The following is a 16,538-nucleotide window of genomic DNA, read 5'->3' as shown; positions in this document are numbered from 1 at the left end:
CCATGTGGTCACCTCCGGGGCAGGCGGGAATCGAACTCATGTTCAAGTGGCTTTAGCTTCTCAGTGCAGTGCTTTAACCCGCTGCGCCACCAGGGAGGGCCATGGTCTTTCTTTTTTTAAGATTTATTTTTTTATGCATACAGGAACTGGGGTATATGCCAGATGTGCGGAGGGTGAGAGGATTCACCAGAGACAGGGTGGCGAGCAGAATAGACAGATTGACTGAAGTACACTGCTAAGGGGAACAGCAGGCAAAATAGGACTGAAATACAATGCTGAGGTGTTCAGGGGTGGGGATGAGACAGAAGTCTGCTGTTATGGCCACATGAGGTCAGTTATCTCCCAGGCTGGGGTTCAAACTCAAGCCATGGCTGTGCTAGCACTGAGACTTAACCTTTTCACCACCCAGGGAGGCCCTGTATTTTGATATTTTTTTTATCTTCCAGAATTTTTGTTAATAGTCATTTCCTGTAGTTTTTTTTTTCCCTGTAGTTTGTAAAAGAACGGCTTGTATTGCTTGTCCTGTCCTTTTTTCTTGCTTACATGTATTTTTATTACTCTGTGGATCTCATATTCCCTAAAATCTTAGGTGGTAGAAAAAGAGGCATTTTTGGTGCCCTTTCTTTGCTTCTTGTTGCATAGACAACCTACTCGTGTTCACAACATTGGGAATTGGAGACTACCCCAGATTGAAATACAAACACATAGGATACTGGAACAATTTTGTCAGTGTCCTTATATGCTGAGCCTTAAATTGTTTGCCTTTTTTGTTATGTACGCTTGGGCAAATAAAACTTGTTTAAAAAGATTTGAATTGCAACCCAAGAGTAGTGGAAAACCTTGATCAAGTCTTATTAAAGCCTTGAGTTTTTTCTGTTACAAAGTAGGATGATAACAAATATCTTATTGAGTAGTGAGAATCAAATATGATCATGTAGAGGTGTTTTGTAAAATAATGCTTATTAGAAATATTCAGGAATGATAGTATTTGAAACTTTTTATTTTACAGTAAAGATTCTGAATAAAATCAGAGTAAAGAACTTGAAAGCCTTTTTTATTAAAAGTTATCTCAGTTAAAATTTGTGACATCATAATTGTTCCTGGTGGCAAAATAATTTTTCATATCAAACAAGCTTAAAGAGACCTTTTCAAATATTAATTACCACCATTGATAAACATAGAAGCAGAATGTCCTGTGTCAGAATAGTTCTCTGGAATTAATCCACTACAGAGTCTAATGAAGAAATATATCTCTGTGCTATTATATGCAGTCATATTTTTAATGGATTTCTGTTTTTGTATTTTGAACTATTTTGAACAGTTGATACTTTAAAGTTGCATTTTTAGTATATATGTATGTGCCTAGAAACTGAGGTGATCATTCCTTTTAAAAAAAGAGAGTGAATGACTATAATATTAAAAGGAATGATCCCAACTGGGATAATATGAAAGAGATAAGGCTTTTTCTGTGGCATGTTTAGGATTTCATATGGGAGATTTTGTATTTTCTTTTTTTTTAAAGAACAGATTGTTAAACAGTAAGTTTCTTCATTGATTTAGATGTTAACTACATTAAAAATTACCCCCCCATTTTTTTTTTTTTACCTCAAACAGTATTACTTTCTACATTTAAGCAGTTTCAGAAACTCTTTTCTTAAGTAAACTAGAGTTTTAGTTTCTTGAGGCAATAAATTTTAATTTAATAATGGGAGGTATCAGGAAATTTAAAGTCTACTCCATCCTTGATAAGCGTAAGGTCTTATATGTAGTACATTACATTATATGTAGTACATTACATTATATGTAATTGACAGTAACTGGACCTCAGAATTTCAGTTTATTTACATGTAGGTGTAGAGAAAAAGTTCTGTTCTGTCTCATTAAGTTGAGGATTAAATGAATACTTTGGTCAGAGGGCTTTGAAAACAAAATGCTATTTAGTTAAAACTTAATTATTAAGTTATTTTATATTTGAAGTAAATTATATACTGTTACACAACTATTTTTTCCCATTCCTTTAACTCTTATAAGTCTATAATATTAGTGTGTGATGGTGAAATTAATAAACTTAACTTCATTTTATGTGTCATTTCTGACAGAAAAATACTAATTTGTTTTGGTTAACATTGCACCCTTCAAGTTGGAAAGCTGAACATAACTGCTTTCTATAGACAGCAGAAGTCTGGGTTTGAAATTGTGATTTTTTTTTTAAAAAAAAACTGATTTATTCCTCAGAAAATGCTAAAAGGAACATAGAACTCAGGAAGAGTGCAACTTTAACTTTTCATAAAGTATCTGGTCCTTTAATATTTTTTAGATATTTTTCTGGCAAGTTACTTAAGGAAACTCACTTCTTAAATGAAAAAGAGAATGGGCAGCAATTGACCAACATATGTATGGTAAAGAAGAGTGTTGCTTAATGTGCTTCAGTTGAAGTGTTTCCTTTGATTAGTTGGAGATCCTGTCATGTAAGTTTCCATAATGTCTTTAGCAACAGCAGTACCACAGAATCTTAGAGGTGCTATTAATAGTACTGAATTTTTCTTGGTAGATGAATGCCCCTTTTCTTCTATGTGAAATGTGAAGTTCTACATTATTTTAGTAGTTAGTAGCTGGGTCTTAGGTGAAAATAGCTGAAGTGTAATCTCTTGACCTAATAAATTGTGATTTTAAGGGATTTCTGTAACTGGGTATCTGTTAATGGAGTTAAAACTTAGTTTTTACAATTTGTTAGCTAAACAATGCTGGAAGACATAAAATAGATAAGGCAAACTGATAGAGTTGCCATGGAAACCTGACCATGGGTCCACATGACCAATGGAAAAAATCCAAGGAATTTGGAAACAGGGCAGATAAAACCAGGCATGACACCTCTACAGAAGGCCCACTGAAACCTGATGTCCCAGCAGATAGCATCCAGCAAAGACCAACTAAAACAGGTTATAAAAGGAACCCACCATATCCTCCTTCCCTTGCAGATTCTATCTCTTGTCTCACCTAATGCTCTTTTTCAGGGTTTTTCAATAAATCTGCCTTTTTTGTTCTTCACTTCCTCTGGAGAATACTTGCACCCCATACCTCTGTCCTCACCTGATGTTAGACCACCACAGTAGCTTTTCATACTTCCATCTTGTGGTCCCAGATATAATTATCTAATTTGGCCTCCTGTTTGACAGTTTGATAAATTGAAAGTTTAGAAAGGTTCTAGTTTGTACTTTGAATTGCCCTTTTTTACTTATTAAAATTATTTTTTATTAATAAGGCAATATAGCTATATTTTCATTTTCAAATGTTGCATTATGTTAGAGGATTAACCTAACAATTAACATTTCATCTTTCTCCGTATCATTCTCTCCTCCAGAAGTAACATCTGTTAATGTCCTTCCAGAACTTCTGTGTATTTTTTACAGATATACAGTGTGTGCTGTCTTACTATATATAATTGGTAGTTTTTTTCACATGTCTGTCCATTTAATGTACTTCATCCTGTCTTAATTCCTAAATAATCCCACTAGAAATGAATAGCCCGGGAAAAGCCTTTCCTTTTCCTCCTTGACTCCCCTATAATGTTATAAATAATACCATTGTGTATATTTTTATGTGTATCTTTTTGTACTTATGTAAATATATCTATACTTTATTTTTTCATCTCTACACGAAAAGGAGAGGCACTAAAAACAGTGTAAAAGCTTTATAATGTAGTGTCTGAGAGCATGCTTTCTGATGTCTGCCTGGGTTTTAGTCTCAACCAGTATTACTTAACTACTTCTTACTATTTGTGTCATTAACCATAGCAAGTTACTTAACCTGTCTCTCAGTTTTCTCTTTTACACAAATGGGCTCTTCATCCCTGTGATGTAGTAGGATAAAGGTAAAGGAATAAACTATTAAATTTGGAGTTGTTGGTGCATAATGTTCCATAAATGGGAGGATACATGAACATATATATTATGGGGGAGGTAATGATGGTGGGTTTTGGTTGTCATTGTCTTGCTTTATGTTCACCATACTATTCTGAAGAGTGATGTGATTACATTAACAAAAAAATCCACATAAATGGAATGTGTATTGTGTTCCTGACTTATGTATGTCAAAAATACTTAGGTCTAGAAGTGACTGTTTTACTTCCTTATAACTTATTTTCATAATGAAAACATTTTTTTAATAGTTTGAAACAGGTCCTGGGAATGGAATTTTAGTTTATAATATATGTCTATAGAAAATAAGATTGCCTGAATATACATCTTCTCCCAGACAATAGAAAGTTCCCAAGTATGTGGAACATTGAAATCATACAACATCTATAAGAAACCAGGATTATGAAATTAAAAGAGTTTGAGAAGTCTTGCATATTATAGATGAACCTTGTGGATAGTCACCTTAAGATAGTAATAGCTTAGATATCTGGAAATTAATATACCTGACTTAGTTTAATACTGTGTATTTTGTTTTTTTTTTAAAATCACTGATCTCATCCCTATGTAATACCTATTCACATTGGATATTTTTTTGGGAAATTTAATCAAAAGAATTTTAGGTGTTGTCTGTCAGAGTAATTAGAGTAAGGATCTGTGAAATTGTATATTGAGACACACAGCAGTATATCTTTGCTTATGGAAAAAGTCGGGGCTGGTTTATCACTAACAAACAAAAACTTTCATGATTAGTAAAGCAAATGTCCCTTCAGTTTATTTTTCGTTTGTAGTTCTCATCAATCTGAGTGGTATTTTTGAAATAATACTTTCACCTATGAAATAATCACAAATTTGTTTATGTTTTATAGAAAAACATCTTTACATTGTTATAACAAATGTTGAAGAGTCCTAAATCAAAATTGTAAGATAAGTCTGATTTTTGCTCTTTCAGATTATATATGAACAGGAAGGGGTCTATATTCACTCATCTTGTGGAAAAACCAGTGACCAAGACAGCTTGATTGCAGGAATATTGCGTGTTTTAGAAAAGGTATATTTCTAGTGATGATTTTATTTGATTATGGTAGCAGTTCATCTTTGGAGCATTTTCAGTAAGTTTGAACTTAATGTGTAAAATGAAATTATGTACTTGAAAAGTGGTTATATGTTGTACATAGGAATGATGTTAAACACAAAATACTTCCAAGTGAGCCAATGATAGCAGGGATATCTGTTTATTGTTCCTTATTTTAGTGAAAATTTTTTTTTAATTTGGGTAAAATTGGTTACAACACTGTGCATGACTTAGAGGCATAGAATCATAGCTTTTTGATGTAGGTTACCACAGCACACCCATTAGCAAAGCATCCATAGTCTTCCACCATACACTGCTGGGTCTCCTCTTTTGCCAGAAAGGGGCTCTCCACTATCCCCTCTGCTAGTCTCAACTCTACTGTCAGATTTCTATGTTTTTGGTTTGGGTTGTATGACCCTTTATTTTGTTTCTCTGTTGTCCACATATGAACGAAACTATCTGATAATTTTCTACTGGTTCATTTTGTTCATTTGCATTATTATCTCCAGTTGCATTCAGGTTGGCTTGGCATATTTAAAAACTTACTTAAAAGTTTCACAAACAGATTTTTATAACAAAAGTAAACAAAAATTATTCATAATATTGGTTGTCAAATAGTCATTTATATAGCAATTGCATATTTAAAATTTTAAAATTTTTATTTTAAATTCAAGGCTTAACATGTAGGTGACTAAAAATATGTAAGATATTGCTGAATAGTTAACAATAGTTTATAATCTCTTTCTCTAGGATGCTGAAGTAATGGTGGACTGGAGACCATTGGATGATGCATTAGATTCTTCTAGTATTCTCTGTGCTAGAAAGGTATTTATGAAAAAAAATGTATGATTAAAGGAGTGACTTTTTTTTTTTAAGATGTATTTATTTATGCATACAAGAACTGGGGTGTAGGCTAGAAGTGTGGGTGGTAAGAGGGTTCACCAGAGAAGAGTGGGGAGATTTAATGAAATATACAGCTGAGGGGAGCAGCATGCCAGTTGGGAGAGGTCTACTGATATTTAACCCCTTGTGCCACCAGGAAGGCTTCTAAAGGAGTGACATTTAAACAATAGTTTTACTGAGATAATTCCTATACCATAGGCCTCACCCTTTTAAAGTGTACAATTGAGTGGTTTTAGTATATTTACAGAGTTGCACAACTGTCATAAGTATCTAATTTTAGAATTTTGTTACTCCCCCAAAATGAAACTGTCTTTTAGTGGTCATTCCTCAGTTCCACTTAACCCTATCCTCTTGCAGTTACTGATTTGTTTTCTGAGGAAAAGTAGGAGGTCTCATAGTCTATTAGGGATATTTCGTGTATGGGGAATCATATGAAATGTGATCTTTGTGACTTCTTTCACTTACCATATTTCAAGGTTTGTCCACTTTATAGCACTCATGATACAGTATTTTTTTTATTAATAAATACTGCATTGATGATTATACCACTTTTTAAAAATTCATTCATCAGTTAATGGGCATTTGGATTATTTTTACTTTAAGACTGATAAAAACCATGCTGCTGTGTTCATATTCAAGTGTGGTTTTCTTTTTTAAATTTTTCTTGTAAACCTAGGAGTAACATCCTGCAATGTGATAACTATGTTTAACACTTGTACCATGTGCTAACTTTTCACTGTGAAAACAGATATAGGTCTATCTTACCTCTATTTCACTTTGAAACTGGGCCAGAGATACATTATTTGTCCACTTTTTTTCTTGAATTACTTAAACACTTCACATAGATGGTCTTCTAAGTTCTCCTTCTTTGAGACATTTCTCCCAGAACCTTCTTAAAAGCTTATCTGAAATGGTTGCTCTTTTGGTTTACTATGAAGCATTTAATCTGTGGGATTCTTTTTGCCTCTTTCCCATATTTTAACTCCTGTATCCTATGCCATGTTCTATTTTGGTTTACTCTTGTTTTGGTACAACTCTAGTTCTTCCTGAGAAAAAGAGTGTATGGATGCAAAAAAAATGTACTTTTTTAGACTTTTTATCCCTTCTGAATTGATAGTTTGGTTATCATAGATGTATAGTTTGAAAATAAGTTTCCCACATATTTTTAGGTTACTGTCTTGGGATTATCTGTTTAGTGTTATTGTTAGGCCTAATGCATTTTAATTCCTGATCCTTTGTATGTTTTTTCTGCTTCAGAAATTTTTAGGATCAGCTCTTTGTTTCTCATGTTCCATTTTTCTTGGTATAAATATTCCTTCCTGGTCTTTTTTTATCCATTGCTAAGTACTTGATATGAACTCTTAATATAGAATCTTGTATCTTTTAGTTGCTAGGAAATGTTACAATGATTTCTTTTTCTGTATTTCTGTTTTTCTTTGGTCTCTTTAAACCTTTAGACTGTTCCTATAATTTTTTATCCTTTCTCTCCTGTGTTCTGATTTTGTGTGTTTGTGTGTGTGTAATTTTTTGGGGAACGTTCTTCAGCTTTTTCTTGTAGTCTTTTTATAGACATTTACATTTCTGCTATATTTTTGATTTCTAAGACATCTTGTGTGTGGCCCCTTTCCTTTCTTAAAAAAAAAAGCACCTTTTTTCTTTGTAGATGTAATATTTTTAAGTTTAAGGGTGGCTTTTTATCAATAGATGTTTTCATCTTTGTGTGGTCTATTTCCTCTTAACTAGCTCTTCCCCTTGTTTCATTTGGACTTTGTCTTTTGTGTAGAGACTTGTCTTTGATGTTTGGTAGTAGTGTGTTGCTCGTGTCTGATAGCAGACACAAGGATGTGATTATGGGGAGACTTGGTATTGGGAGTAACTGGGCAAGGCTGTTTGCTTGGGGAATCCCTTGTGTTGAAGTCTAGGTCTTTTCTCTTGAATGAGTCATTTGCCAGAGAAGAATCTGCAGGTTCCATCCTGCAGAAGGTAAGTCTGGATTCCAGTGTTGGAAATGAACACTGAGATGAAGAGAGCTAGGAGTTTTGTCAGTTTCCTATGTAGGTGGACTTTGAATAAATTCTTCTGTTTTTGATGTAGTAGCTCTGTGCAGTAAGCTTGGTTTCTCTTAATACAGAGATAATATATTTTACTTTGTCTGCTGAACAAGCTACCAGTTTTCCAGACTTTTGTTAGTAGTTTCCTAAAGTCAGTTTCCTAATTTCCAGAAATCTTCATCTTCTAATTCAAGCCTTTGTGCATGTTAGCGATTCATGGTTGTTTCTTAGCTTCCCCCAATATTGAATTGATAGTAATAATGGTTAAGGACTGAATTTTAAAAATTGGACTAACAAGGAGAACTCCTGAAAAAAGGACATTTGAGGACTAAGAAAAAAGAACACTCTAGTTTATACTTTCTTCAGTTTTCCCTGCCATTCTGTTTCTAGTGTTTAATTTTTCTTGTATATTTATCATGTCTTTGTTTTCTTAGAAATTTTTCTTTTTTCTTTTTTAAGAAGAATTTGTGGAAAATACAGGAAATAAATTCTTGTAAAAAATCAGTAACAGAGGCCCTCCCTGGTGGCACAGTGGGTTGGAGCACTGCAAAGCTGGTCACATCAGCTTCAGTGTGATTTCGATCCCTGGCTCTAGAGGTGATCCACATGGCTCAGCAGACCTCTCCTGACCTGGCTGCTACTCCCCTCAGCAGCTACTGTCGATCTGCCTGTTCTGCTCCCCACTCTCTCTCTGGTGAATTCTCTCACTGCCCCTGTACCTCTGGCATGTACCCCAGTTCTTTATGCATAAATAAAAAAAAATCAATAACAGAGTTGAAGTCCTGCCTGACTAGAACTGTCCCTCATCTGTCTTTGTTCTGTGAACTTTTCCAGACCTTTTATCTGTACACATTTTATATCCATCTCTTTGTATGCCTATCAATTTGTAGAGACTTACTTTGCTCCTTGGAGTTTCTAATTGCATACATTGCATGTAGTTGCATTGTTTTGTAATTTTTTCATTTACTATTATATATTTAATCTATAAGAATATTAACGTATACCATTTTTTAAACAGTTGCCTGGTAGTCATTGGCTACCCTTTAGTTTATTTACTCATTCCTCCATGGAAGTTAGTAATTTCCATCTTTTCACTATATAAACTGCTGCAGTGAAGGCCTTATATGCCACCTTGTATACAATTGTCAGTATTTTTCCAGAGCAGTTAATGAAGAGAGAACTGGGTGGGACACACTTTTATTATTTATCTTTTAAAGATTTATTTATTTATGCCTACAAGAGATGGGTGTAGGCCAGAGGTGCAGGGAGCGAGAGGACTCCCCAGAGACAGAGTGAGGAGCAGAACAGATTGACGAAGTACACTGCTAAGGGGAGCAGCAGAAGAGACAGGAGAAGGAAGAGGTCTGCTACGCCATGTGGGTTACCTCCCTCGCCAGGCTTAGAACTCGTGCTGAGATGGCTGCTGATAGCTTCATAGTGCTGCCTTTTAACCCATTGTGCCACTAGGGAGGGCTTCAGCTAATTTTGACAAGAGAATGTGAAACCAATGGTAACTTAAGGAAGTAGTCACTATTGGCTGTTTTCCTCAAATAACTACAAGTATGAAGGTTTGGAGCTATTTGAGAGGTTCTTTCCTTTTTCTCCTGTGGTCATAAGATGACTACTAATTTTTAGATTTCACAGTTGCATTCAAAGAAGGTAAAAAGGGAAAGAAAAACAAAGTTTTCATTAGGAAACCAGAAGCATTATCATGAGTCCTAATTTTGACTTCTGATTTTAATATGAAATTATTGGCAACCCTAACTGCAAGGCAGTCTGGATAAACTTATCTTTTTGGTAAAAGTAAGTATGGGAGAAAAGGATTGCAAAGAGTGTTCCCATCAGTGATGTCTACTACCTCTCACAAACTTAATTTACTTAGAAACAGAGATATTAGTGAATGAAATTAAATTTATTTCAGTTTCTAAATATTTTATGTGTTGCGATATTTTCAGGACTCCAGTTCGGTTGTAGAATGGACCCAGGCTCCCAGAGAAAGAGGTCATCGAGGATTGGAATATCTGAATAGTTACGAAGCAGACTGGGACATGGTTAATACGGTTTCATTTAAAAAGAAACCACATACCAATGGAGGTATGAATTAACTTTTTGAAATCATAAACTTACTTGCTACAATATGATATAAACAAAAGTGCTAAGAAAATTCTTTAATGTTCCTCCAACGAAGGATGATTTGATACTTTAATATTTTATGGTTCTTTTATCTTTCTGTTTTGTTGATTAGTTGTGATTTAAAAAATAATACTTTAAAATACTCATTCTGTTTTTAGAATTATTAATGGGTGAAAATAGAACTATTTAAAGAATTTGCTTTGGTTGTCCTCATGCCCTTTTTTAAAATCTACTGGAATTAAAAAAGTCATGTTATTTCTTCTTAAAGCACCAGGGGGAGATGGAGTGTACCAGGATCTTCATAGCTTAATGCAATATCCTATTTTCCTTTTTGTGTATTACATATATACATGTATAAATGTGTGTGAGCGAGCCTTAAATCAGTGTTTGCTTTGGGGTGATTACCTACATACAAGTAACAAGAAAGAGTAAAGGTAACTGCCAGATATAACACACATACTACTCCAGCATGACCTATCTAGCTAGTTCATCTATCATGTGACTAGTCTATTTGTGAGCTCTTTTAAAAATACTAAACACTTCCCCAGAGCAAATACAAAGATATAAACCTATTTTACCTCAATAAACACATTTGGAAAAAGAGCTAATTACTTATATAGGGTTAAAACTTTTTTACTTATTGATAATGAAAAGGATATTTTACCTCTAAATCATGTGAGTCAGAATTAGTATTTATCCACAATTACCAGATTAGAAAGCTTGGTCAGAATTTACTAAAATATGTGTTACTGCATTTACAGAGCACTATTACTAATTAAAATTGATTTCACTGTGGCCTCGGTAATCATTCTAATATACAGTAGTTTATACTTTGCATTTTATCATTTCTTAGAAATAGTGGCAATTAAGTAAATCATGAACTTTTGATAATACCTTGTGCATTCATGTGTATGTGTGTGCGCGCGTTTGTGTTTTGTGTTAACATCCACTTTTTACTGAAAGGGAGATACCAAAACAAAATAAGACATTAAAAGATTAAAATCTCAAGATTTTAGTATATTTGATATGTGAGGTGATTTCTGTAGATCTTTAGGATTGGTTTATGTGAATTGTTATTTTTTGTTGTGGCCTAACATTGTTAAATCTATGAAAATGAAAATGAAAATGATATGATGTAGGAATGAGGAAAAGGAGTTTTAGAATTTCATAAAGGAAAGAAGCATTACATACATATAAATAATAAAGATCTTTTAGACAATAAAGATCTTTTTTAGACTAGTGCTTTTCTGACAATAAAGATCTTTTTAGACTAGTGCTTCTCAGCTTTGTGTACTGAAGTCACCTGGAGAGGTAAAGCTTTAAAAATACACCAGTATTTGGGTTTTAGCCCAGTAAATTAAATCGGTCTCTCTTTGTGTAGCTGCATAAGTTAGAAGAAACCACAGATGTAAATGTTGCTTATGTGACTTAGCTATGTAATGTGACTTAGAGAAAACTTAATAATTATTAGAAGTTAAGGAGACATTTTATAAGCTTGAGTTTTTAGAATTCCAATCTGAGAAATATTTAAAAAATTTTTAAATTGTACTTTTCCAAGAAAAGTACTTTCTTCCTTTTTTTTTGCGGATCTTTAGAAAATTCACTATCAAAGACTTAATTTAACTTTATATTTTTCGTGAGTTTCTACTGCTGGCCTTTGTTTTATATGCTAGATCAAATGTTTTGAAAATACATCTTACCAGAACATCAGACTAACGTGTTCTGGTAAGCACTCAGGTATAATTCTTTTTTTAAAAAGATCTATTTCATTTATACATTGAAGAGCTGGGGTGTAGGCCATAGGTGTTGGGAGGGAGGGAAAAGATTCATCAGGGACAGAACAGGCAGATCTACTGAAATCCACTGCTGAGGGGAACAGCAGGCTGTGCTCTGTGGTCAGCAGCCTGGCTGGGGATAGCTTGATGGTGGAGACTTTAACCTCTGTACCACCAGGGAGTCCTCCTCAGAGAAAATTCTTGATAGTAACTCTATTCAAGACATGGAGGCTTACTGAATTGTTTTATTCTGTCTACAACTGTGCTATTCTGATCAGTTTCGCATGTCATTTTATTGGAGATAGAGCAGGTACTCAAATAACATTCTTTTGTTTAATATTGATAAGAAAAAAGAAATACAGACCTTATTTGAGAACCTAGTTTTTCATTATGTTGTCAGTTTAAAGTTACAGTTTCTAGGAATCTTTTAGGATGTTACTTTAAAGAGGACTTTACTCTTTATGCATTTGGTTACATAGTAAGTTCATCAGAATCAGTTTAATTTGCCTGGCTTTGAAGAGAGAATATTTTAATTGCCATTTGGGTTCTGTTCATTTTTCTTTGTAACCAATTCTATTTCTGGTTGAGTTATTGCAAATTACTTTACTGTTGACTTGGTATTGGGTTAGTAATTTATTCAGCACATCTTTAGAGTACCTACTTAAACTGCCACACATTTTTTCTAGACCCTAGGAATATAGGGTCTAGATATAGCTCTATATATCATAGTTTTGTTTGTTTTTTTTTTAAGAATTTATTTATGCATGTAAGAGCTGGGGTGTAGGCCAGAGGTGCTGGGGTGAGAGGATTCATCAGAGACAGAGTGGGGGACAGAGCAGGCAGACCTACTGAAGTACACTGCTGAAGGGAGTAGCAGGCAAGACAGGAGAGGTCTGCTGCGCCATGTGGGTCAGCTCCCTGTGGCCGGGGATTGAACTTGTGCTCCAGTGGCTGCCAGTAGCTTCATAGTGCTGACTTTTACCTCTTGTGCCACCGGGGAGGGCCCTTTCATCAGAGTTTCAAGTGAGAAAATGTATGAAGTATTTTTTTTTTAAAGATTTATTTATTCATACAGAACTGGGGTACAGGCCAGAGATGCGGAGGGTGAGAGAATTCACCAGGGACAGAGTGGGGAGCAGAACAGGCAGATCGATGAAGTACACTGCTGAGGGGAGCAGCGGGAGGGTCAGGAGAGGTCTGCCGCGCCATGTGGATCTCCTCCGGGGCAGGCGGGGATCGAACTCATGGGGAAGCGGCCCAAAGTATGTGTATTACGTATGTGATACATAATAAATTTAACTTCCATTTGGGGAAATTTTTACTTCTGAATATGTATAAGCTCCTGATAATTCCTTTAGACTGCTTGCACTGTAAATCATAAGAGTTTCTTTCTTTACTTGGATTAGATATTTTTGTGCAATTTAAGAATTAAAAATTGTATCTAGTTCTTCATTGCTTTTTACTGTGAAAATATTTTTGGTTTTTGCAAATAATCTAGTATGTATTCTTTTAGGTTCTTCACATATATTCACACTGCAATGATTATGGAGATGTTGGGGTTCTGGAATTGTTCTTACTTTAGTACTAGCTTGTAATGGTATAAAGTGCTCTGTAATACTAAACTGAGTACATGGCGCTTAATTTAGTACCATTCTTAGCTATAGATTCATCATTTGAGCTGGCGGGGGAACTGGGAAAGTCAGTGTATAGAAAAATTACGTTAGTCTCTTTGAACTTCCTTTAAAATGATAATATAAGTATTCACGAAATGGCAGTACCTGCTTTCTGGAAGCTGTAGATTTCCGTGTGTCAATTTAGGAGTTCTTATTGAAGGTCATGGAGGCATGATGTTCCTGACTGTTTAGAAAGGTGACATAGATGCAGGTCAACACACCTGTTGATCTATCCTTACAGATTCGGTAAACATGTATCTTCTATGCATTTCACCTTTACAGAATTGATAGTGTGGGGTGGAGTTAATGATGATTTTACAGAACAAGATGGTATGACACTTGTTAGGAAATAACATTAGAGGAAAGTTTTCTAAAAATTCAGAAGCTTGACATGCTTATGCCTTCTTTAAAGTGTTAAAATGGTAGTTTTATATCCAAAATTGTCAGCGAAATAAGATTTTTTCATTTAAGTTGATAGTCTTCAAGTTTCTTGTTACTGTGATATTGTTCATGAATTTGGATTTTAAGAAATAGGACACAAACTCAGAAAATGCTGTTTTACGTAGCTATAGTTTGGCTTAAACTAGGTCTTACCTAGTAGAAGATTTAGGGAAAAAATTGAAGTATTCATTCTCTAAAGCACTCACAATTTAAGTATCTTTTCATCCTCAGTCCCACTGTCCTTTAAGTTTTAGCAAATAAAATGTTCCTCAGTATATTCATTCCTTTGTTACTTTTATACAAATATGCTTGCCTTCATTCACTGTAGATTGGAAAGATAATTGTGAAAGGAAGTGAGGAAATAAGTATGTGTATTTTTAAATATTCTAAGAGATCTTATTATATTTGGGGAGAGTAGAATAAATGAACACATTGATTATTTGCTATGCATGGAACTGTACTAGTTAACAAGCATTATCTCTTTTAATTCTTAAAATGAAATTAAGAGGTAAGTATAATTATCTACATTATACAGATGAAGAAGATCTAGTTCAGAGAGATTTAGTTATTTGCTCAGGTTAGTAGTTTCAGTTCAGCCTGCCTTCTCCAAAACCATGGTTACTTTGGGCAAAGACTGGGATAATGTTTTTTTCAAATTGTGTGCAGTAGAATAAATATTTTGACAACTATTCTCATTTTAAGAAAATATATGTTGCCATTTTTAGTACAGGTAGAAGCAACAGTAATGTGAATGCTATGTTGACTCCCTAGATTCAGCAGGTTTCTCTTAGGCAGTCATGAAGAGCACTATCAGTACCTTTTAAAAAGGTGAACAAAACTATTTTGCCCCACTTTCTTGTTTTTAAGATGCTCCAAGTCATAGAAATGGGAAAAGCAAATGGTCATTCCTGTTCAGTTTGACAGACCTGAAATCGATCAAGCAAAACAAAGAGGGTATGGGCTGGTCGTATTTGGTATTCTGTCTAAAGGATGACGTCGTTCTTCCTGCTCTACACTTTCATCAAGGAGATAGCAAACTACTGATTGACTCTCTTGAAAAATATGTGGTATTGTATGAGTAAGTATCAAGTTATTTTTTACTTATTGAAATGGGATTGTTGTGTTGGTCCCAAGGCAAACCATTTTTACTTGTGATTTGGCATCAGTGACTTCTATGCATCTGTGGGCTCAGGTAGCACATGCTTTTCTGACTGCTCTGAATCAATAGCTGAGTAAATTTTGCCACTTTCGTCATTTGTATCTGCAGCTTATTTTTTGCTGTTTTTTAAAGAGACCAATTTTTATATATGCTTAAATGAATGATGACTTATCAGTAGCTTACAGATGATATATTTATGTATAATCTTACCTTTTATGATTTAGTTCCTTTTAGACAGGTTTATTTGTAATGTAACAATTTAAATCAGGCAAGTCTAAGTCTTTTATGAAATTAAAAAAAAAGATTTTATTTATGCATACAGAACTGGGTATAGGCCAGGGGTGTGGGGTGAGAAGATTCACCAGAGACAGAGTGGTGAGCAGAACAGGCAGATGTACAGAAATATACTGCTGAGGGGAGCAGCAGGCGGGTCAGGAGAGGTCTGCCACACCATGTGGGTCACCTCCCTGACTGGGGATCAAGCCTGTGCTGCATTGGCTGCAGTAATTTCATAGTGCTGATCGTTAACCCGTTGTGCCACCAGGGAGGGCCATCTTTATGAAATTTTAAGTGTGGAAGAGAGAGCTTTCTCACTTTGCAAAAATCTTGTTTCTTACATTTATTCACTTAAATACATTTGTACACACACAACTCTTCCATGCTCAGCAAATATATTTTGGCTACCTACGTTCTACATATTGTGCCAATTGCTTGATATTTTGTAGTGAATAAAACTGGCATGTTACTGGCTCTGAGCATTTATGGTGTCGTGGAGGATGTCAATCAGTAAATGGTAATGGCTTACAGATTATAGTACAAGGTGCTTTGAGAACTCCCAGGAAAGGAATATTTTATAAATATTTTTTTAAAATTTATATATTTTTATATTTTTGTTTCTTTTTTTGAAAAGTGTTTGATTGATCCTTTAAGGTGGTGTTCCCCTAAAATTGCTACCACCATGACATATGTGAACCGTCAGTATAGATTCTTGTGCCTTTTCTCCTGTTTTGATCCCTTACCTTCCCTGTCCCCTGATGAATGTTTCCAATTTAATAGTTTGACTGCTAGTTTTGTCTTTTTTTCTCCTGGTTTCCTACTATGGTTTCCCTTTGTTCCTCCTATAAGGAAAGCCATACAATATTTTTCTTCCTTCTGACTTTTTGACTGAGCATAATCATAGGGGTACTTCATTTTAAACTGGGTGTTAAGTAGGAATTAGGGAAGACTTTCTGAAGAAAATAATATTAAAATTGAAGCCTAGTGAATAATGAACATTAGCATTAAAGGGAAAGAGATTTTTAGAGGGAGAGCTGTTTTAAGATAGAGGAACACAACGGTCCCTCCCTGGTGGCAGAGCAGGTTAAAGCACAGCACTAAGAAGCTAAAGCCACTTCAGCATGAGTTCAATCCCCGC

General features: G+C 34.6%; 1 protein-coding gene across 1 annotated transcript in view; it reads left to right on the top strand.

Annotated features, from left to right (window-relative positions):
* TBC1D15 (TBC1 domain family, member 15) overlaps positions 1–16,538 on the top strand; it is a 56,864-nt gene that overhangs the window by 5,542 nt on the left and 34,784 nt on the right. The window contains exons 2-5 of the mRNA XM_004675885.2: positions 4,867–4,965; positions 5,740–5,814; positions 9,899–10,037; positions 14,833–15,043. Coding sequence (XP_004675942.1) covers positions 4,867–4,965; positions 5,740–5,814; positions 9,899–10,037; positions 14,833–15,043 — 524 coding nt within the window. The remainder of the gene's footprint in view (positions 1–4,866; positions 4,966–5,739; positions 5,815–9,898; positions 10,038–14,832; positions 15,044–16,538) is intronic.

Source organism: Condylura cristata, unplaced genomic scaffold, assembly GCF_000260355.1.
Source record: "Condylura cristata isolate star-nosed mole 26May11 unplaced genomic scaffold, ConCri1.0 scaffold00004, whole genome shotgun sequence".
Taxonomy (NCBI): domain Eukaryota; kingdom Metazoa; phylum Chordata; class Mammalia; order Eulipotyphla; family Talpidae; genus Condylura; species Condylura cristata.
Note: the sequence above shows the minus strand (reverse complement) of the source record. Positions and strands in the feature narration are given on the sequence as shown.